The sequence below is a fragment of the Chiroxiphia lanceolata genome, chromosome 11 (genome assembly GCF_009829145.1).
Source record: "Chiroxiphia lanceolata isolate bChiLan1 chromosome 11, bChiLan1.pri, whole genome shotgun sequence".
NCBI lineage: Eukaryota > Metazoa > Chordata > Aves > Passeriformes > Pipridae > Chiroxiphia > Chiroxiphia lanceolata.
Window position 1 is genome coordinate 18995380 of NC_045647.1, and position 21255 is coordinate 19016634.

General features: G+C 42.9%; 1 protein-coding gene across 3 annotated transcripts in view; it reads left to right on the forward strand.

The window, feature by feature from the left end:
* The window catches only part of SLC6A1 (solute carrier family 6 member 1), a 59995-nt gene that overhangs the window by 23302 nt on the left and 15438 nt on the right, over positions 1-21255 (forward strand). For all 3 annotated transcript variants that reach the window (XM_032698958.1, XM_032698959.1, XM_032698960.1), the window contains 3 exons: positions 17236-17657; positions 18741-18872; positions 20260-20360. In XM_032698958.1, coding sequence (XP_032554849.1) covers positions 17423-17657; positions 18741-18872; positions 20260-20360 — 468 coding nt within the window. In that variant the 5' untranslated portion in view covers positions 17236-17422. The remainder of the gene's footprint in view (positions 1-17235; positions 17658-18740; positions 18873-20259; positions 20361-21255) is intronic.

The following is a 21255-nucleotide window of genomic DNA, read 5'->3' on the forward strand; positions in this document are numbered from 1 at the left end:
CAGTGAGGCAATGAAACAATACATTTATTTCAGATTCTAAGTAGCCTTTTTTGTATGTATAATTACAGCAGTACATTCGCTTTTATGGCACACTTAATATAATTGTAGGATAAATATGAAGCCCATTCTGAGGAGAAATTTTACTTGGCTTTTTAGCATTGCCAGTTTAGTTTTATAATGCAATGGGAAAGCAAGGTCTTACCTGGGGCTGTCTGCTGTCTTATCAGGTCACAACAAAGGATTCCTACTTATGGGTCAGAGCAATATTTTTGGAACAAGGGGGTCCCACCATGATGGTCTTAAATGAGAAATTTAAGAAGTGGGACAAAATGTGTGGAATACTTATCCAGCTTATGTAGTAGAGTCAAAACTAACCCATATTCAACAGAAAGTAGGCAATCTGCTTAGTGATTAAGAATAGGCTGGGATTTTTAGGTTTTGAGGGGTTTAATTGCTCAAATATTATATCATGGTAGTTGCTCTCAGTGATACATTGTGGTGGTGGTCACTGTAATCTTTGGTCCTGCAGGAGCTGGTTCAGTAGTCATCCAATAATATGCTCTTTCTACGTGGTGTAAGGGACAGAAAGGAGAAGAAAAATATTCATATATCTTTCTTTATCTGAATACTGCTTGGAAGGGCAGCCTGCTCTCAGGAGAAGAGTACTCAGAGAAATTTCAGATACTCGAAGCAGGAGAAAGCACAAGATGGACTTGAGAGATTGAGATAAAAAACATGGTATATAATCACAGCTTGTGAGACTAGAGGAGTGTTTTACTTTGCCTTTAGCAGAGTCAATTCTCTTTCCCCCTTTTTCCCTTCCTGTCACTTCTCAGTAGGGCAGGCGTGGGGCAAAGTGGAAATGTGAAAGTGAGGTTTTGGACAGTGAGGAGGTTTGTGAATGGGCACAGTGATGTCACCACCACCAACCTCAGACCTCACTGAGCAAAGGTCAGATGGTTGATCTCTGCCTGCTCCAGGAACACAGGTCAGGAAGGTTCCTTTTCCTTTGGCTCACTGCATTAAGGTCATTTTTCAGCCGGGTACCACTCTATTGCATCACTGAAGTGCTGTAAACTGTGGCCCTGTGATGATAAACTGACAAATATTAATTGAGGGCAACAGGAGCCACACACTGTGGTGATGCAAATGGTGTCGAAATTACCAGTGCAAACACAGCCAAGCAAATCAAACAAGCTCAGCAAATTAGCTTGGGTACTAGAAATGCTACAGTGGGGAAGCTGATGAGCTTATTCAAGCGGGCTGTGTGCAGTAGCTGAGCTGGCATTTTCAGAGCCTTCTTAACTGCCTTGGTGCTGGACTGCTTTTCTTGTGGAGAAAAACACTTGCTGTAGCTCGTGCTGATTTCATGTGTGAGACGTGGAACCTTTACCACCATCACTCTGTGTCTTCTTTGTCTGTGCTTGTGGTTTGAAGTGGGACCATCCTGCCTTCAGTCTGCCCTGAAGTACTTTCAATTAGCTAATAATTAAATAAGTGGTAGAAAAGCAGAGATGATGATTGTAATGGTTAACAATAAATGGAGGCTCTTTCTGCTTTGCATTTGAAACCTCTTCTGGAGCTCAGGTTAGGTGGCTTTGTCCTTCAGGATTCTTCCAGGTTTATCTCTGCAAAGCTTTTACTACACACTGGTTTGATGTTTGGCTTATTACTGTCCTGCCCCTCTTTTGATCAAACTCCACAGGTGAAGAGGGAAGTTGTTTACAGCACAGATGGTCAGACATCAGATGCTGAAAGCTCTCCAAGGATCTGGATACCCCCTTTACTACTAAAGTGTTCACTTCAATATATGGGAATTGGTGAGATGAATCTTTTGGATGCTGCAAATTGGAGAGAGGATCTGATTTTGAGAGGAAGAGGACAGGCATTATGTAAGCTATTCTTTATCAGTTCATAGTGACCTTTGAAAGCTTGAAGGTGATCCATCCCAGACTGCCAAGCTGACCTCTGTATGGGAAGAGGTTGCACTTTGACGTTTACCACCTGATCCTCTAATTCCCTAAGACAATGGGTGATGTGGAAATCTTTGTGCTATTGAGTGAGATATGGCCTTCACGAAGAGGACTAGGCTCCAATTCCAGGTTAATCAGTTCCTCTTAGATGGTTGTGACCATTTCGCCTTTCTGAGTCTCCATTTGTGGAGACAAATGGTCCTATATTGATTTTTGACATTTGAAAGCTGCTACATGTAACATTCTGGCAGGAGGGAGTTGTTGCTGGTGAGGGAACTCACAGGCATCATGCAAAATCAATATTTCCCTGATTTGTTCCAGTGTGAAAATACATGTTTTTTCTAAGATCTGTTCCATGTATTTACCCAGAAATCTGCTCCTGCTTTGAAGGGTTGTCTGGGCAGTACTGAGATACTAATTGAAGTAAAATGCATCGATTCTGAGGAGCCCCTGTGGTAGGATTAAATGAAACCTTTGAAGGGAAAAGTGTGGAGTAGGACATGTACTGTGGCAGGGCAGCAGAGGAATACATGTTAATCCAGCCTAAGTAACACTGGGAGACTGGAAGCCTGCAGATGAATAACATTCCTCATCTATTATCCACAAGGAGCTGAGAAGACACATTTTCATGTTTGGCCAAAAAAAAAAAAATTGCCCTAATTTTCAGGCTGTTTTCTCAAATAAATTAAGGAAGAGTATTATTGCATCTGTGATTGCCTGAGGACACTTTTCTCAGATCTCCACTTGAGAAATTCTGGCACCATAATCTAATCTGGACACATTGAAATTAGGGGTCATTTATAATACTTGGATGCCAGAAATGTGCTCTGGAGTGTGTGCACACCTGGCTTTTTCCAGTGAAGACCCTCTCTGCTGCATGAGGGCAGAGTTTGGTGACAGGCCTATTTTACAGGTGGTTAAGATGATCTGTGTACCTTTGAAACTGGGCAAGCTTAACCTAATCTTCTCCAGGGGAATAGAAAAACATACCTCCCAAGTATTATATTTTTGCTCAGGGGGGTTATTATTCAAAGAAATGGTGTGGGGGGAAGGTAACTCTCTCTTTGCCTCCTTGAGGAAGGTGTTTTTGCCTTCTAAGACTTGAGCTTGGACTTTATACTGAAAAAAATACCCCTTGAGCTCAAGGAATATTGTCATATGGTGCTTTAAAGTAAATAATCAAACATTTCCAGATGCACTTAAGGAAACTGATTTTTTGCTGATTTTGGCTTAAATATCAATTATGGATCTGATCCAAAGCAATGTTAAAACAGAGAATTGAGTGCTACAGACTTGCTGTTGTTGAGTCTGATTGGGGTTTTTTGTTTTATATTTATTTCCCATATGAACATGTCTCATCTGCATATGACCATAAAAGGACTTGTCTGTGTCAGGACTTCAGGGGGCTTGAGTAATTTCAAAGAGAAACACTAAAAAAAAGAGGTTTCTTGGGCAAATGTGGAGTAGACTTCACTGGTGAGAAGTAGATGGCTTATTACTCTTCCTTTTGTGAGGAGGGGCTTGACTGATTGCTGCCTTAAACCAAAAGCTGGGCTCCAAGCTGCAGTTCTTGAAGCAGTCCAGCTTGGGGAAGAGGTTTGAGCTGTGTTTTCATTACTGCTAATTTCATTAATAATAGAGCTGTTGTCCAGGAAGAGTTAATTCTTGAACCAGAAATGTGAACAGGCTTTAAATGCCTCAGTTGAAAGGTGCTTTTATTTGCTCTGAGAATGTATTCGTCAACATAGCTGGGGTTTCAGATATTTTAATGTTGGTTTTATACGTGCTTGCAGTCATAAGTTTGCAAATGATGATTGAATTAGCAAATTAGATTCCTTCACCCCTGGCAGGTGCCACAAAACCTTGCAATTGGAAGGCTGCAAAAGTCTGAGGGGGAGAAAAAGCAGTTTCCCAAAAGAAAAAAAAAAAAAGCCATGCCAAATTATTTGCTGCATAAATAAGTTTTTTATCTGATATAATTAAATAACTGGGGTGGTTTTTATGGGTTTTTGTTTTTTAGTTGTTTGGGGTTTTTTTTCTACACAGCTAAATGAGATTAAAGTTGTATCAGTATGAATGTGCAAATCCCCAAGTGTGGATCTGGACCACAGGACCTGATATGCTGTATCAGGTCAGGCAGATGAAAATAAACCTGTCCCTCCTTCAGGTTGGTGCAGGCTCATCCATTTTGAGAACAAGGCAAGAGATGTGTGCACTCTTACTTAATGCAAAAACACATTTTTCCTTCTTAAACTTCTTCCTGATGATCTGTGTACCTTTGAAAATGGGCAAGCTTAACCTAATCTTCTCCAGGGGAATAAAAAACATGTGTCCCAAGTATTATATTTTTCCTCGGGGGGTTATTATTCAAAGAAATGGTGTGGGGAGAAGGTAACTCTCTCTTTGCCTCCTTGAGGAAGACTTGAGCTTGGACTTTATATTGAAAAAACTGCCCCTTGAGCTCAAGGAATATTGTCTTATGGTTCTTTAAAGTAAATAATTAAATTTCTGCCTTTGAATGAACAACTGCCTTCTTAGCAGGGAAATGGTCAATGGGTTGAAAGTGAAGTTTTACACTTTCTTTTTGACAAGACCTGACGTATCACTGACAAGGTTTCTCAAGCACCTCTGCTATCTCTCGAAACATTTGTCTGGCCCTTGTCAAGAACTTCCCAAATTATATATTTTATCTCAGACTTGCAGCTTTTCTACTTCTCCTGCTTGTTTGTCAGGTCTCTTGATCAGCTAATTATCCCTGTTAAGTACTGGGCCAGTGTGACATCAGCATCCCTGACAGGTCTTCCAGGACTGTCAAGAACTAGAATTTGAGGGGAAGAATGACAGTGGTTTTCAGGTTGCAGCATTTGGTTCCAGATTGTCTTGAGTTCTCCTTTGAAGCCTTGATGTTCACCAGATGGTGTCTTATTTTTCTGTTTGACAAAAGCAGCAGGCTTTGATTCATGACAGAAACCATCATTTGGTGTTATCTGGCTTCATGGTCCTTCCAAACTGGCTTCCAGTTACAAGCAGTGCCACTGTTGGTACGTGGATATCTTCTGGTAAATTTGCTGAAAATAAAAAAAAACAAACACACAAATCAGTTCCTTCATGAGGCAGCAAATTGTTAGCCTGTGTTTATCCTGCAGAAAGTAAAGTGGGTATTTTCTCTTATATTTGAAATTACAGACTTTGTGTGAGAGCTACAATATGGAATGGTCCCAAACAAGGGGAGTTATTAGTGGGTATACAGGGGGTGCCTGAGGAGGTTGTTCAATCTGTTAATTTTGACCAAAGCAGAAAGCTTTGAAGCTTCTGAGTAGGTAGAAAGCTAAAACCAAAATTTTAGAGATTGGTTTACAGTGCATGTCCTTCATACTGGAAATATTTGTACGATACTTCAATATATTAAAAATAAACCAATGCTGCAAGCTATTTAAAATCATCACTGTAGTCAGAAGGTAAAAGGCACCCAACTACACTTTTAGTCTTATAAATAAAGTGCTGACCATGCAGATATGACCTCCCTAGAGCAAGGGATCCCGAGTTCCCTCACCCAGGGCCTGCCACACCAGGCAGATGCACAGGAAATGTGTGTAGGCTGCGCCCAGAACCTCGGGTCTGCTACAGTGGCAAGTCCAAATATGGGTAGAAATAGAATCCTTGCTACCATGAGTGCATGGAGAACATAAGAGAAGGTTTGCACCTCTTAAAGGACAATTAGTTGCAGGAAGCTGATCTGAGGTGCTGCTGAGTTGTTACGGGAACTGGGGCTGGGATCCACGGCTCCAAAATACCCTAAACGCACTTGTGTTCTTTTCAGAGTGATGCCAGTGTTTTAGAACACACTCTGACCCCGCTGCTTGTCTTGAGACAGGCTTTTAATGTAGGCTGGAAATCGTTCGGGACAGGCGTGAAACCTTGCCGTGCTGGTATTGTAATGCAATTGAGCCATCACTTAAAACCGGCAATGACTGCTCTTCCTGCTGTGACCTCTTGCAAAATGCTCAAATTTATCTTGAGCTTTTTTTTTATTTTTGTTACATTTCCTTTTTTTTTTTTTTTTTTTTTACTGAAACGAAAGCAAATTGTTCCGTTTATCTCCCACCTTCAGAGTGAGTCCCCTGATTGTTTGTCCTTATCACTTCAAGCCAGAAAGTTTTATAGATTTGCCAGGCACCTTGATATTGCAGCTTCAAATTCATAATTTGGCAGGAGAAGATGGGGGGAGAATTTCTTGTTTCCATTTAAACTGCTTTTAGTTCAGAATGAAATCCCATTTAAACTTGAAGGTTTGGATTGAAGTTTGAGGATCAAAGAAAATAGAACAGATAGAAAAAGTGGCTTTAGCTTGGAGCTATAACTGAAAAGGGTAACCTCAGATTCAGGGCTTTTCTTCTCTCTTCTACATCCCCTCCAAAATGGTCTGATTCTTCCAGTTTCTTCTACCAAGAGTCTTAACTGCATTAACATGTGCATGTGCCTGCAGCCTTTTTTTGTTTGGTTTGCAGTGTATGATAACTGCATGTAGGAATCACAAACGTAAAGTCTTTTCTTATTCAGAAAATAGGGCTTATTTAAAATAAGCCACGAGCTAAAATGTAGAGGCAGCACCAAAATTAGAATCACTTGGAATTAGCAATGTTGGCAGCTGCTGTTGTCAGTCCAAAGGTTTGTAAACTAGGAAACAGAGCATCTGCCATAGCTGACTGCTCTCCACCAGGCTTGGGGAAGTGCAGGCCTGTGTTGGGCTAAAATTGGATAAGGGCTTTTGTGGGAGTTGTGGGGGGGAAAAATGAATTGCAATAAAGTGATAGGAATTGAAGGAAGCTTGATTTGCATGCAGGTGACATGACCCAGCCTTGAAAAAAAGGGGAACCGTTTAGCTCTCTGTTTGTCAAAATGTATTTCTAGCCCCGAATCTGATGCACGGAGCTTTGTGGGTGTCCTGGCTGTTGGGTGGGTCTCTAAGCTTTCAACAGTGTTTTTGTGACTCTGGATGTCATAAAAAGTGACTTGCCCAGTCACACAGAGAAAATCTGATCTCAGATATGCCAAGACGTCACCCCGTGAAAAATAACTTGGCCGTGGCACTTTATGGGCATAGATTTAAGAGGAACTCAAATACCCTCAAAATCAGAAGCACTGGGAATGGCAGGAGGAGTACAGGGAGACATTTAGCTGTATTTTTGGATGGCCCACAAAAATGCTGTATTTTTGTGGCCCAAACACTGTTGTTCTTATTTACGTTTTTTGAAACTTTGTGGGTTTAATTTTTTTTCAGCATCATTTTACAGAAATTGTTTTTCTAGTCCTTTTGGCTTCATAGTGGCACATGAAATTGAAACTTTTGTCATTTTTTCAAGGCTAAAAAAAAGAACTGCAAACACTGTTATTTCTCTGTCCAACCCCCATGTCCCCAATGGTGAAGATGCACTGTTTCAACCAGTGAGAGTTAACAGCAGACTTTTCAGATTAAAGATCAATGTTAAGGCAGTATCTGGTCTAAATTTGGCCTGACTGAGTACTGGGAATTACATGTGACATTACAGGCTGAGGAACACTGAGTATCTAGTGAAATTCTGGGTGTTTGGTTCAGGTTCTTTGAATTTTGGCTTTGCAAGCTTGGTGAGGACACACAGATCAAAATGGGTAGTGTTGCCTTGGCTGCTGCTGCCCCTTCAACAGTGGGTTCCATGTAGTGGTGCAATGTAGGGAGTGATCCAAAGCAGAAATCATTCACAGCTTGGTGATCAATAGTCAGTGCCTGCTTTAAATATGGGAAGTTCGGGCTGGAATGATGCTCCTTCTGATGTATTCTGACACTTGGATCAACACGGTTCTACCTCCTCTTGCCCAAAACAATAACACTTAAAGAATAGAAAATGCCACAGTAACAGATGGGAGATGCTTACAGACCTCAAACAAACCCACATCCCGGGAGACTCGAGCAGCACGTGCAGGAGGAAGGCAGAGTGTTTGATATCATGTTTTCACATCGTGTTTTCACCAAAGGAAATGTTTTACTTCAGGGACATAGCAGCTCCCAATAAATTAGGCAGGGTGCCAGTTTTCATAAGTTTCTAACGCTACCAGTAACCCTGGTGTGCTGACTGCCCAGGCCTGGCTGTGGCTAAGGGGTCTGGCAGACCAGTTTCGGGTCAGCAGGACCACCTTCTCCCTCCCTTTTCCCTAGAGGAAAGCTGACAGCAGATCTGCCTGTAGCATATCAGGGCATTCCCTTCTTCAGGAAGAAAAATGACATGCAACTTAGCAGACTGGTAAAAATTAAGTACCAAACAGTACTTCCAGTTTCTTACAGTATTTATTTTTTTTTTCTTGTGTAGAGAGAGACCGTGATCTTTGCTGGAGCCTTTATGTGCCTTTATTTGCTTCCACGAGGCAAAAAGTCTTTCATAGTTAGTCATTTGTACATGCTGGAAATAAAAAGAGGCATGTACAAAAAGAGAAAAGTGTAGCAATATTATTATTAAAGGTTAGAGGGTTGCACTGGCACGCAAAGGAGCTCTGCTCTAAATTCTGTACCAGCCTAGTGCTTGGGCAAATTACTTTGCCTTTCTGAGTACTTGCTGCTCCCTTTTTCTGTCCTGGCTTCCTGCATTGGTGTGTCTCCAAGGACTGGTCTTTGTGCAACTCCCCGAGCCAGCAGAAGCTCAATGCCCTCAAGGCAGGAAGTCAGAACTGCCCAACTCCTGCCTGCAGCAGCTCCTTGGATCTGCTCTGGCCAAGGCCGAAACTATGGGGGCAACTGTTCCACAAATACCAAATAAAGGTTCGAAACAGGGGCCAGCAGGGATAAGTGGAGGGGCAGGCTGTTTGCCACCCTTGTGTCCTCCTAGGCAGAGGGGAGAGGGGAGGATGGTAGAAGGGCTGTGTAAGGGAAGCAAATCACACTAGTGGCAGCACCTGTAAGTCAGAACTGGGGTTGATTCCTGTGGGGTCAGCACAGCACAGCAAATCCACTGTAAACTTGTATTTGGCTTGTTTCTGTGGCCAAGATGGGCCTGGTGTGGCAGCTGGTATTTCCTGGGCATCTGGAACCTGCTGTAGCATTAACCTGAATGCTGACTGTCAGCAGCCATGACCTTTTTTTGAGCCTCTCCACGTTCCCTGGCAGTTGCATTTTCTACACTGAAAACCAGTGTGGGCTCTCAGGGAAGGCCTTTGGGTTTGCACAACACAAATGCTTATTAACACCAACTAGGACTAAAGCTTGATAACCAAATAGTGCAAAGGAAAATGGGAAAAAAGCATTTTTATACAGCAGTAGCTTATATTATTACCCTGCTCTATAAAACTTCAGATGGATGGGAGTACAACCAGTAGCCAAGAGCACAACTAAATATGGGAATGCTGTCTTTGCTTCTCCAAAGCACATCTTATTAACCATGAGGAAGCTAGAAGTGAATGTGTCCTTGCAGTAAATAGTAATTACGATGTTTTATTGCAGTTTTCAGTCTAGAAGCTAATAATAGAAATTGGCAGAGAAATACAGCAATGGAAACAACAAAGAAAACACCATTCCATAAGGTAGGAATCACCAAAGCAAGTAGGTACCCCGCACTGTAAGAGCCATTTGGTTCTGTTGTAAATTGCTAGAAATCTGTTCAAAGTTTGGCCCAAAATTTTGTGATGTGTAAATGTAGAGTAGGAGGGGCAGATTGTGCCAATGTGAGCTGAGCAAGAATATACTCAAATAGTGTATGACTACCCACAGCCTTGCTAGAGTTGCTGAGATTGATTGGGAAGTGGTGTTAGTCAGTATAAACACCTTGTAACAGACTGGCTGTCACTTCCTTAGTCTTGATATAAGTCCATGATGAGTGGAAAAAGCATCTCTCTCCTTTTTTCTCTCCTCCATCATCTATTGTCTATTTTGAACAAATATTTTACAGGGTCCAGATGGGAAAATCATTCCATACTCATAAGAAAATATTGCAGTGTTTGAAATGGGCTTCAAGAAGACTCCCAAGATTGTCAGGATAATTTTGCTTTTGTGGTTTAAGTGTGTTTTACTGTATCCTTATTCTGATGTTAGCAAGAACAAAATTCATTGCCTTTCAAAAATAACCTTGCTATGTGATCAGCACTTTTCATGATTCTGCATCTTGCATTTCTTTTTTGTTTCCCTTTTTTTCATTTTTTTTATTTTTTTATTTTATTATGAATTTTTCAAAATAAATACAGAATCCCTTATAACTACACAGGTATACATTTGCTAGTAAATTCTTTAAAAAGAAATATGAAAGAGGTTGTTTTTGAAGATTGAGAGATAAATATTTATTTGAGGATCTGACCATAATGCACCCTGATACCAACACTGTATGAGAGACAAGCTCTTTCTGCAGGTTAGACCTTCATATCTCTCATATCAAGAATGAATTTCACACCAGGAGAGCTCTGTGCTCTACAGAAGATGGATGTAAATCTCATTACTGAACTGAAGCTGGACTTGGGGAGTGAATGCTTGTGGTTTGGCCCTGAAATTGCACAGGTATCAAATCAGGAATCTCTGTTTGACACAGAAATAAGAACAGTTCAGGTGATGTTGTGTGGCTTGTGGTTTTCTTCTTTATTTTTGAAGTGATGAATTATTCTTGCACGTGAAGGTGGGAAAACTACAAAGCAGCTGGTTTTCCTTCTTGGTGGTTGTGTGACTGTCTTCAAGCTGTGGCCATCCTAAAAACTTCCCTGGATTCTTGTGACAATTTATGCATCCCATGAGAGACGGATAAGTGCTATAGAAATGCTGGTACACTTTAAGGAGAGACAAAACAGACTATTTTTAGGGAACTATTTAGTTTCTTTTCTTCACATGCAGACTGATGTACAGCTAGAGATAAAAATTTGTTTGCTTAAGGGTAGCTAAGAACTGGGAGCAAGCAGAAGAGTTTTCATGTCATGTCTTAGAGCCTGAAGGAAAGATGTCTGGCGGGAAAGGACCTGGAGTGCTGGTCAACAGCAGCTGAACTTGAGCCAACATGTGCCCAGGTGGGTGAAAATGCCAAGAGCACCTGGGTTGGATCAGCATTGATGTGGCCACAGGACCAGGGCAGTGACTGTCCCCTGTGCTGGCACTGCTGAGCTATCTCCAATCACAGGTTCAGTTTTGGGCCTCTCACACCAGGGAGGCTCAGGGGGAACCTTCTCACTCTCTACAACTCCCTGACAGGAGGGTGGAGCCAGGTGGGGGTCAGGTTCTGCCCCCAGGAAACAAGGGACAGGAGAAGGGGAGATGGCCTCAGATTGCAGCAGGAGAGGTTTAGATGGGAAATCAGGAAAAATTTCTTAACTGAAAGGGTTCTCGAGCATTGGAAGAGGCTGCCCAGGGCAGTGGCTGAGTCACCAGCCCCCGAGGGATTTCAAATACTTGTAGATGTGGCACCTGGAGACATGGGTTAGTGGTGGGCTTGGCAGTGCTGGGTTAATGAGTGAGCATGATGGTCTCAGAGGGCTTTTCCAATGTAAATAATTCTGCAATAGTTCTGGCATCTCCCAACACATTTCTGCATTCCTCCCTGCATTGTGCCAAGAACCATGTGGGGAAGGAGAGAGACCTCTCCCAAAACATTGACCTGTTTTGCTGTTACTTTTCAGGCTTTTGTCTGATACAAAGCTCTGTCTCCCCACTCCAGTGGCTTTCTCCTTGGAAAAGTTGATGCTCAAAACGTGCAACTTTCCCCCTTCCCTACACACACCCCTCTGGCCTCAGGCTCCCCACCAGGGAAATTGCATTAGGAATTGGCTCCTCAGTGACCTGGCCCTCGGTAGCACCAGCAGCTCAGCAGATGTCTCAGCCCCTGCCACGGCAGAACTGAGGCTCCAGCTGCTGCCAAGGTGCAATTGGATTTGTTTCAGCTCATTTTCTATCGTGACCTTAAAACCTACCCCTCCCTCCGAGTTCAGGACTCGGTTTGGTTTTGGCAGCTGCCTGGATGAACTGCTTTGGGGAGGGTTTGGAGACCAGGGCAGAAAGGAAGTACCCCCATAATCCTGGGAAGGATGTGATCTCATGTAATACCTTCTCAATGGGAAAGGTTGGTTACAAAGATCCAAAAAGCTGGCAATATGTGAAATCTGAGCATGGGTTCCCCTCTGCCAGGCTTTCATACTGAGCCAGACACTCCCTTTCTGTCCTTCTTATGTTATTTTTGGATCACCGCTTTACACTGAGGGTCTGGACTCAGGTGGGAGCATATTCTCCACATCAATGCAAAATTTGTTTCAAAAAATGTTTACTGGGCAGAACTTGGTTCTGCCATCCTGCTTGAACTATGATCCAGTGTTGAAATTGGTTAAGAGATTTGGCGTGTCTATATGTTGCTAAATGAAACAATGAATAAATCTTAAACATAATCATCCAGTAGAACAGGCTATAATTCTTATTGGAATGGCAAAATTTGTCCAGCTTGGTCCAATGCTTCCTTGCTGGCATGTGACACCTACCTCAAATTTGAGCTTTTCCTATTTTTAGTGTGTCCTGTGTGGGGAAGGGCAAAGATGCCTTGGAACTGTTGCATTTTGGCTAGTAGAGAAATAATTGATGTGGGCTTTCTCTGCTGCCCAAAACATGCCTTCTACTGATGAATATTAGCTTGGCCACCAATCAGCAGCATTTTTGCCTGTAATATTGGACTCTCCTTCAAGCCTACCCCTGATCTGCCCTGTTATGTTCCCTTTTGCAGGCTTTGGGGCCAAGGTGTGTCAGGGATCTGTTGTTTAGGTTCTGACACCTTTCCTATCAGAACAGCTGGATTAAAAAGCTGTGCCAGAAAAGAGTACGTTTTCCCAGGTTTAATCCTGCAGTTCCCAGCAAAGTGTGTGTTGTTCCATAAATGTGTACAGTTAGGAATTTTTTTAGGTGATGTCTTAAAGGTGTCTTTGAAGCAAATATCTGGGATTTTCAGAAGTGGGTATCAGGTCCCTGCTCTTCAGAAGTTTTGGTCATCCACAAATTCCCTAACCACATGAAGTGTTCTACTTTTCTGAACACTAACTTTTTTATGAATCTGTTAAAAACCACTTTCCACATCCTACTTCAGGCACCCCAGTCTGAAGAGTTCAGCTGATGCATTTCCTTCTACTGTCCCAGTTACTGATCTGGTCATGAAAAGAAGTGTTTGTAAAGCTGGGAGTGCACAAATAGAGATTTATCTATTGCATGCTGCCACAAGCAAGAAAATTTGTGAAAGATGATAGTAATGTTGCCGTTCACTTTCATATCATGCAGCCAGTTCTAAACTCTTCAAATCCACTTTTATGCAGCCCAGGAGAGAGAAAAATGCTTTTCTGAAGTGGCAATCTCTTTGTTCCAGTCTCCCTGGTAGTGCTGATTACCTTGGCTGCTATGTGTGCTTGGCTCTCTCCAGCCATTCTTCTCTAATGTGGTGGTGCTGCGGGACAACCACACGGTATCCAAACCCCTGATTTAGAGGGCTTTCTGCTCTTGGCTGAGCAGCCCTAGTGACTGAAGTCAAGGAAGCTCCATTGTGCATTGAGGAATGTGGTGGGAAACTGCTGTGCCCTTCCTAACACTCTCAGTGGTGGCGTGAAGGAACTGGGGGAGCAAAGACCGACTTATTTAATAGATCTCTCCATCTCCTTCCCACAAAGCCAATGCTGCTCAGCGAGTGTCGCACCTGCTCTGCTGGCTGACAACTGCAATTTGTATTTCATTTTGCCCAGGCTTTGCCCACAGAGCTTACGTAAGTGTCTTTCTGTCCCATTCCATGTCAGAGCAATTTTAAATTTAAATCCCAGTGCTGTGGGATGTTGCCTAATCTGATTAGAGAGCGTGTACCAAGTATCTTCACTGCTGCACTGCCAGTTCTTCTGGATTGTTGTACCTAAGTCGTAGTGTTTAAAGTACTGCTGTGTATCAAGAGTGTGGATTGGAGGTTAGACTCTACTTCTACTGTTGTAATTTATTATTATTATTTATTAGGCTTGGGGAAAATTATTTTTCATAACGTGGAAAAATGTCTACTTTCAGACTTAGGGAACTGAAGTATTTTTTCATTGTTTGATGCTGTTTTGCTGCATTACCCTATATATGCACAACCAACCACACACCGATCCCAGTGCCAGTAAAACCTCCAGCGTGGTTTCTGGGTGGAATAACAGCACCAGCAGTGGTAGGGCAGGACAGGTGAAAATTGGTCAATCCCCACCTCCATCCTCTCAAAAGGAGCTTCTGCTGAGTCTCTGGTCGTGCCACTGCTGACATTTTGGATACTTGTGGTGTGTGCAACGGGGTGTTTGCCAAAGGTTGTGCAGTGTGACACAGTTAAGCACATCTCCACGTGAGATTGCCTGAACTACTGCTTTCAATGTCTTTTCGTATAAAAAGCCCCAGCTGCCTGCCAGTCTCCCCTCACCCTTGACGCTGATGTGCTGGGGTGTCTTGTGAAGTCTCAGCCTGAAATAGGTCTGGGCTCCTCCCTCCAGCAGGTTCTTTGCTCTATTCACAAAGATTTTCTAGCTAACCCACTTGTTTGTCTTTCTCATGGAGTCCTGCACTGGACTAAATTACTCACTGCTTTAGTGCACACCCAGAACTTTCCAGAGCCTGAGAGGGCTGGATCAGCAAGGTCAGGCTTGTTTGTAGATATGAGGGGCTGAATCCTTATTATTCAACCCATGTTCCTCTTGGCTTGGTTGTTCAGCTCTCAGATCCAGCACAGATCCTTGCCTGCAGTGCCAGCTGTGAGGATGAATTTCTCCCTCATTATGAGCCAAACAAGGGATATACATATATATATACATATATATATCTCCATGTAGTGTTGGTTTATTTGAGGGGGAATTTATGTCATTTTGGTGGGTTTTTTCAACTCATCCTCAACAGACTCAGCCTCTTGCAGTACTTGGAAGCTCTGCTGATGACAAAGCACAGCCCAAATGTCAATCACAATAACAAGTCCAATCTAGTACAGGACTGCTGGTAAAAGCACTGGGACACTCTGGCTGTCTTTTGCTTCATGGAGGCTGCATTGGCTGAAAAGAGCCACTTTCAGTTCTGGATGTTCATCAGTAGATGGTGCTGGCAAACTGCACATCTGTTGGTGCACCCCTGGAGCTGGCTGCTCCAGCCAGGATGGCCATGCAGATGGGGAGGTCCAAGTTCCAAGGCGCTCTCAATCCACACCTCGAAGAACTGGAGCTGTATTTTGCCCACACAATGATCCATGTTTCCTCCTGGCTCGGGAATTGCACTGCCTGAAGTGCTCAGGTTGCTGGCCACGGCCAGAAATGGTGGTTATTGGTACACAAATTTGGACAGGGCTGCATCAAAATACAGAAAACTGGTCCCACTGTTTTACGAAGGGGAGATCTCTGCACACACAAGGACTTGTGAGGATGTGAAAGCAAATATATGGATTTTCCCCACTTGTGTCCCATCTTGAAGTGGAACAGAGAGGATCCTTGTTCTCTCCTCATCCCAGCAAACCCTCAGCTGATTCTTCTTCAGCTTTCAACTGAAACCTTTTTTTTTAATTGATGGATGTGGCCTTATAATAAGCATTTTAATCATGCAAAGATCTGAAATGAGAAGTTGAAGGAAAGCACAGCCTTTACATGGTTTTTTTTATGTTTTTTTTTAACATAACTTACTATTAGAAGTGAATGGCTAATAATCCCAGTTTTCCTTGGTACAAATCTGTAATTAAAATTACTGTTGATTTTTGCATGACCTCATGACCAACATTGGCAACATTGCCACAAGGTGCAGCTTCACACTGGCAAAGGTTTCATGTGTGGCATCTGTAGTTTGAGGACTGGACTGGGTTATGGAAAAAGGAGTTATTGAGAGGAACTAGACAGTAAACTGATTGTGGGTGGGCTCACAGTAGACATGTAAAAGCACTATCTCATTGGTTTTTTTCAAGGCGGGGCTGCCGAGGTTTGTGGGAGCCACACACGCTTCAGAGTTGACTGAAATATCCCAGCTCATTCTTCATAATGCATATTTACTTCCTTGATTTTTCCTTTATTTAGATCTTGAAAATGTACATAGCAGTTACATGGCAGTGTTTTCTGAAAAGCTGCAAGAAGGCAACCACAGTCAGAAACCAAAACTGGAGAGTGATCACTGCAGCCTGTCATCTTACTATGGCTGTAACTTGGGCTAATTATAGCCACATATAAAACTTGACATCATTATCTGGATTAAGTCCTGTGGCTTGATCTGGTTTATTGTTTAATTCCTTTGGGAGCATTTTAGAGAAAAGTGTTTAGACAAGTGAAGTTTTTAAATTCACTATTAAGCCGCCATTATAGGAGGCAAATGCTATTTTTTTTCTCTGTAGAATCACAAGAGATCTATAGGGAAAAATGTAATGACTGGGTCATGGAGATTATTTTAGGGGGACTATGTTGATTCTGCCCTGCATCCTACGGAGACAATAAGAACAAACCCTGCCTAACTCGGTGCTGGCTTGGAAAGATCCACACCCTGCAAATCCTTTGATGTTCAGAAGCTGCTCATCCCGTCTGGAATGCCAGTTGATGCCAAAAAGTTGGGGAAGAAACTCTCTAGACTCATTTTGAGTACAGAAAGCTAAAAAGAAGACACATTTATTTGAGCGCCGGGTGCATCAGAAAAAATCCCAAAAGATGCACAGGGAATCACACAGGTTTTGTAACTTCATACAAGTCTCTAATTACAGATTCAAGGATTAACTCACCTGTTCCAGCCCATTTTCCACCCACTGTAGGCACCTATCAAATTGCTTTCAAGGTCATAAAGTGATCCCTGGTGCCAGGCATCGATGTCTTTCTTACTCTGTTCTTCTCTTGACTCCTTGGTTCTGGGGCAGTTTCCTACCTCCTGGAACTGATTCGAGGCCTAAACCCAGTCTCTGTTTTGTCTTCTTTGTCACTTTTTATCAATCTCTTCACAGGTGCAAGCAGCCACCTCTGTTATTATCAAAATTCTTGCCTGTAAAGAACCTTCCCAAGAAACAATAAACTATGCACTTTCCCTTGAGAGCTCCCAACCTTACTAAAATACGAGAGTCCCGTGGCCAGCGCTCTCCTTTTAAAACACTTAGTCTAAACCACAGAAATTCCGTGGCTGACGATTTCTAATTAAATACTTATTTTTGCGGTACACGAAGGGCAGAGCCAAGCCCTTCCACGAGACACGGGGGTTGCAAAGCTCTCGGGGGAGCGCGCTGTCGTTTGGCTCCGTGTGTTGGAGTCGCTGAAGCGAAGCTGAGCGCTGTGACCTCGTGTCTTGCAGAGCAGCCCGGACGCCGGTAGAGGACTCTGTCCCGGTTCTCCAGGGGTCGGGGCCGTGGGGGTTTTCCTGCTGACGCCGTCGCTGCCCGGGTGGGTCACCACGAGCCGCAAAGCTGCTGTCCACGTGGACTGGTGCTGAAATCTCCCGCCCGGCCGCCGCCAGAGCCTCGCCCGCCAAGCCCAGAGACATGGCCACCAACGGAACCAAAGTGGCGGACGGACAGATCTCCACGGAAGTCGACGCTTCCATCACCAATGACAAGCCTAAGACCTTGGTAGTAAAAGTGCAGAAGAAGAAGACGGATATTCCGGACCGAGACACCTGGAAAGGAAAATTTGACTTTCTTATGTCCTGTGTAGGTTATGCCATTGGCTTAGGGAATGTGTGGAGATTTCCATACCTTTGTGGCAAGAACGGTGGAGGTATGTTTGCTTTTTCCTTGTTACAGCCTCTGATATATTTCACAGAATCACAGGATCTGCTGAGTTGGAAGGGACCCACAAGGATCACCGAGTCCAACACTTAGCCCTGCACAGGACCCTCCCCAAGAGTCACCCCCTGTGCCCCAGAGGATCAGCCAAACCCTCCTGGAGCTCTGGCAGCCTTGGGGCTGTGCCCACTGCCCTGGGGAGCCTGGGCAGTGCCCAACCAACCTCTGGGGGAAGAACCTTTTGCTGAGATCCAACCTGAGCCTGCCCTGACACAGCTCCAGCCATTCCCTGGCTGCTGTCCCTGGTCCCCCCAGAGCAGAGCTCAGTCCCTGCCCCTCCTCTGCCCCTCCTGAGGAAGCTGGACCTGCAGTGAGGTCTCCCCTCAGTCTCCTCCAGATATTTCTGCATTAGGACTCACCATAAAATTATCAGCAAACCAGGGCTTGATTTGAATAGCTTTTTCATCTGTATAGGTGGTTTTGGTTTGGGATTTGGGGTTTTTGTTTGCTTTACACTTGTCCAAGAGGGCTGGAGCTGTTTTGGAGTGTGGTGCTCTGCTTTGAGGTCTGCCCTGAAGTTTTTGCTAACTTCTAGCTGGCAGTTGCACTTAAAAGAGCATAAAGTGTCAGAGCAGAACTAAAGCACATTACCCTCCAACCAACCCTTCAGATCCCTCTCTTTTGGACTGAGTTTTTGAGAGGCTTGAATACAGCTCGTAATAATGACTCTGAGCTCCCCATAAAAGGCTGACTCCAGCTGGAAAGCAGCCAGTGCCAGTTAAAGGCTTTATGTTATCTGTGATAGATGAAGGAAACAAAGTACACAACCTTTTGGATTTTAGCTTTTTACTTAAACAGAAAGCATTTAAACGATGAAGAGATGTGGTTTTCCTCTTATTTTTAACTCTTGGAGTTAAAAAGTTAGAAGTGTACATGTGCTTTCCACTAACTTTTTTAGAAAGCTGCACTGAAGAGAAAAAAAAAGTGGGTTTCTTTTCATATGTAACAGGGATGGAAACAGTGGAAACTCAGTTGTGTTTTTCCCAACAGTAACAGACTGCTTATTTATTTTTAGGTGCATTCCTGATTCCCTATTTTCTTACTTTAATTTTTGCTGGAGTGCCACTGTTTCTTTTGGAGTGTTCTCTGGGTCAATACACATCTATAGGAGGCCTTGGAGTGTGGAAATTGGCTCCAATGTTCAAAGGTAAAGTATGAATTTGAATTGCCTTTCATTTGTTTCCAAGTTGCAGAAGGTGCACAGAGTGGTGGGGCAAGGATGTTCCTTGATGCCTCCATATTTTTATTAAACCATAATTTTCCACAGAAAACACTAATTTTCTGACAATTTTGAAACATGAAACAGGGTGTTATTCATTCCCCATTCAAAATAGCAGGAGTTAGGCATTAGAACCTCAAAAAACTTACTTTGGAACTTCAAAAACTTTGGAGATCTTTTTACAGGAACATAATAAAGAGTGTTAAAAACCGCGTATTAAATCCATTGTCTGAGCAGATGTGGAACTGTTCCTTTGGTAAACTTTGGTATATTTGTCTGAGGTCTCACAGCTTTGTATTCCCTGTTGGTTTTTATTGAAATTCAAAAGCCAGGCACTTTAGAGATGGCAATTTCATGCTGAATTTCTTAAGACAAGCTCACTCCATACTTGGACTTTTAGCTGGTTTCAGGTTTGATTGCTAGAACCTCAGAGTTATGATGTAGATTCTACATGGACCCACAAACCTCCCAAACTGTGCTTTTCACCCTTCAGATCCCAAATCCTTTGGCACTTCAGAACTCCTAAGCTGATTTCTGGACCAGCAGAGGAGCCAGTTGCACACTGAGTTATAAATTACTTCACACAGTAGGGCTGACAATTAGCACAGGGTGAGCTGAAAGTTTGTTTAGATTGAATTTTGTTCTGGGAAATTTAGTCTTGGGAAAACCCAGAGAGGTTAAATTGTTTCTCACAGAGAAGTGTTTTTTGCTTGAGTTGCTGCTGTTGGTGGGGGTTAGTACAGACCTTGCTTTGCATTACACTGATTACTGGGAGCACTTCCTCCTCCTTGATGTCTGGGGCAACTGTCACCAGCTTGAATATTTTAAAGTCCCCCTGAAGTCTCCGTGTGGAGCAGAAAACAAAGCACCCTTCAGTGTGGAACTCTGCCATTTCTTAAATCTGAGATGGCACAACAGCATCAAGTCCTTTGACCCGTGTCCTGAATGGCCAGCTGGTCTTGTGACACATTCTCAATTTGTGTGCATCTCCCACAAGTTCCTCTGGGGCTGATGTTTCAGGGAATGAGATGATTTGGCTCTTTTTCCTGGCAGTAAAAATCACCAGTAAAATCTCAGCAACAGCAGGTGTGTGACTGCACCACCCAGAGAACTGGACACTGGCATGAAATTTATGGGTGACTGAACCATCACCCAAAGAAATGACCTTCTTGGAATGACACTTGTGAAATTTTAACTGGTAAATGGTGTCTGCCCCATACGTTGTATTTGTCCTGAACTGCAGCTCTTCAGCTGATGCTTGTACAGACATTACTGAAAGTTTCTTATTTTCTTTTTCTCTTTGTTTTCTTTACAGGTGTGGGCCTGGCTGCTGCAGTCCTTTCCTTTTGGCTAAATATTTACTACATTGTGATTATTTCATGGGCCCTATACTACCTATATAATTCCTTTACCACTGTAAGTGTGTGTGTCAGAAGGGGGTTGGAATTTTTTGTTGAATGTAAAGCAAAGTGATATAGAGATAACTGAGTAATCTGACTCAATATAAATGTGTGAGGTTAGCACAACATGCATAGAAGTCTGCAGGATAAGTTATTTCTTACTCTAAGAAAAACTGTTTTAAAAATATCCCTTTTTAAATTTTTTTCCTCCACAAAGAAATTTAGAACAGAAAACTGTGAGGAAAACTTTCTATTTCAAGAATGTCAGCAGAGAAATATTAATAATAGGTTAATTTGGAGCTCTTTTCTTGCATTTTCTTGACAATTTGTTTAAATTTCCTCATCTTAATCTTCAGAGCCACAGCCTTAATTTTATTTTCACCTGCCTCTGCCATTTAATCACAACATCCCTGCTTGCTCCTCTCCTTCCCTGCCATGCTCAGATTTCAGACTCCTTGCCCTGGCAATGCCACCAAGAGCCCCAAGGCCCCTTTGTGCCCATAGGCCAGTTATTCCCCCTCGAAAAATTCTAGTGTATAATTAATGTTTTATTTTTCCTTCAGTAGCAGCCACACAAACATTATTTCTTTGGGAAATAGTATCACTGCAATGTGGTTTAATAACAGAGGGGTTTATTAAAGAAATCCCCATGGAATGGAAGGTCTGTGATTTGATTAGCTCTGAACTCCCATTCACTGTTGTTATTTTTGCTTTGTTTTCTTTCCTGTTTGCTTTATTTTTAGCTGCTTTTTTTCCCCCCCCCTTCAAGGGTGATTCATCAGCTGAGTAAGTCTTGTCTGATTTGTGGGGTTTGGCCATCTGAGGAAGTACTCTTATATAAGTCTCAATAATTAATGCATCTTTGTTCAATTGTCTCTGCTATAAATGTTGTTCATGCTTGCTTGTTCTTG